Source organism: Anneissia japonica, unplaced genomic scaffold, assembly GCF_011630105.1.
Source record: "Anneissia japonica isolate Jap-2015-1 unplaced genomic scaffold, ASM1163010v1 scaffold79435_len1075_cov111, whole genome shotgun sequence".
Classification (NCBI taxonomy): Eukaryota; Metazoa; Echinodermata; class Crinoidea; order Comatulida; family Comatulidae; genus Anneissia; species Anneissia japonica.
In genome coordinates, this window is record NW_022725072.1 from 1 (window position 1) to 1,075 (window position 1,075).

Consider the following 1,075-nt stretch of genomic DNA (forward strand, 5'->3'; position numbering starts at 1 on the left):
ATGCCATCGACAACAAGTTTCCAACGCAAAGCAATATGCTGACAACACTTAAACAAGATGTTGGTACATTTCTGAAAGCAATGCCCAAAACCATCCCGCTCAAATGGCTTGAATTCCAGCGTATTTTGCAGGAGAATGGTAGGACAGCAGTGCGAATGAGTTATTCTAAGGTATGTAATCATTGCCTAAAATGTTTATAAACATTAGAAACAATTGTTTATACTTAACCCCAACTCCTTCCATGTCCCCCATCCAAAAGACACTCCATTTAGTATCCATCCAAAAAAAATGCAATTTTCCCAAACTTACTTTTTTAATGGTTGGCAATAGTGTTCTGTTTACACTTCTACATTTTATTTTTATTAATATTACACTTTTTGAATTATATGTTAAGGTCTGTGAAGTCGCCACTAGCTGTGGAATTTCCGTGAAGAATCTGATCCACACCCTCAACTACCTACATGATCTTGGAATAATTCTGTACTTTGAGAACAACAAACTACTGAAGGACACAGTGATTACGAACCCACGGAAGTTGATTGACATCTTCAGGAAAATCATCACAGTGGTGGAACCTGATGACATTGATAAGGTGAGTTAAGTAGAAATTCCTTACCAGACGTCATTCCCTGCCAGACATCACATAGTGATAACATTATTAAAATTATCATTATTTTCAGTGGGCTTCAATGATCAAGCTGTGGAATAAACTTGATACTGAAGGTATACTGGAGGAAGAGTTAGTCAGACATCTTTGGAGACATGAGATTAGCAAAGATGAATTTAGCTGTGAAGTCTTCTTGGAGTTGATGAAGCAGTTTGGACTGCTCTGCGAGCAGATCAAGGTAGGGCCTATTGCTTTTTTTTTCTTTTCTGTTTTTTTGTAATACTTGGAGAGTTCATATATTTATTAGCCATCCAGTTAGTTAGTGATGAGTTGACCTGCCCCTTAGCTAACTTAATTCATAGTACAATCAATCCTAATAAGAATTTATTTTAAAAAAAATATAGAATTTTTAAAAAGCAAAGAAATGCATACATAAATGGTGACTACAGTAATTCCATCTTTTCATTG

The 1,075-nt window shown here is 35.6% G+C and overlaps 1 protein-coding gene across 1 annotated transcript; it reads left to right on the forward strand.

Moving 5' to 3' along the window:
* Positions 1 to 8: 8 nt before the first annotated feature.
* Positions 9 to 845, forward strand: LOC117112654 (the record flags this gene model as incomplete). Its single annotated transcript, XM_033255761.1, has 3 exons — positions 9 to 170; positions 395 to 592; positions 681 to 845. Coding segments are annotated over exons 1-3 (498 nt in total), but the record flags the coding sequence as incomplete, so codon positions are not given.
* Between the last annotated feature and the right edge of the window lie 230 nt (positions 846 to 1,075).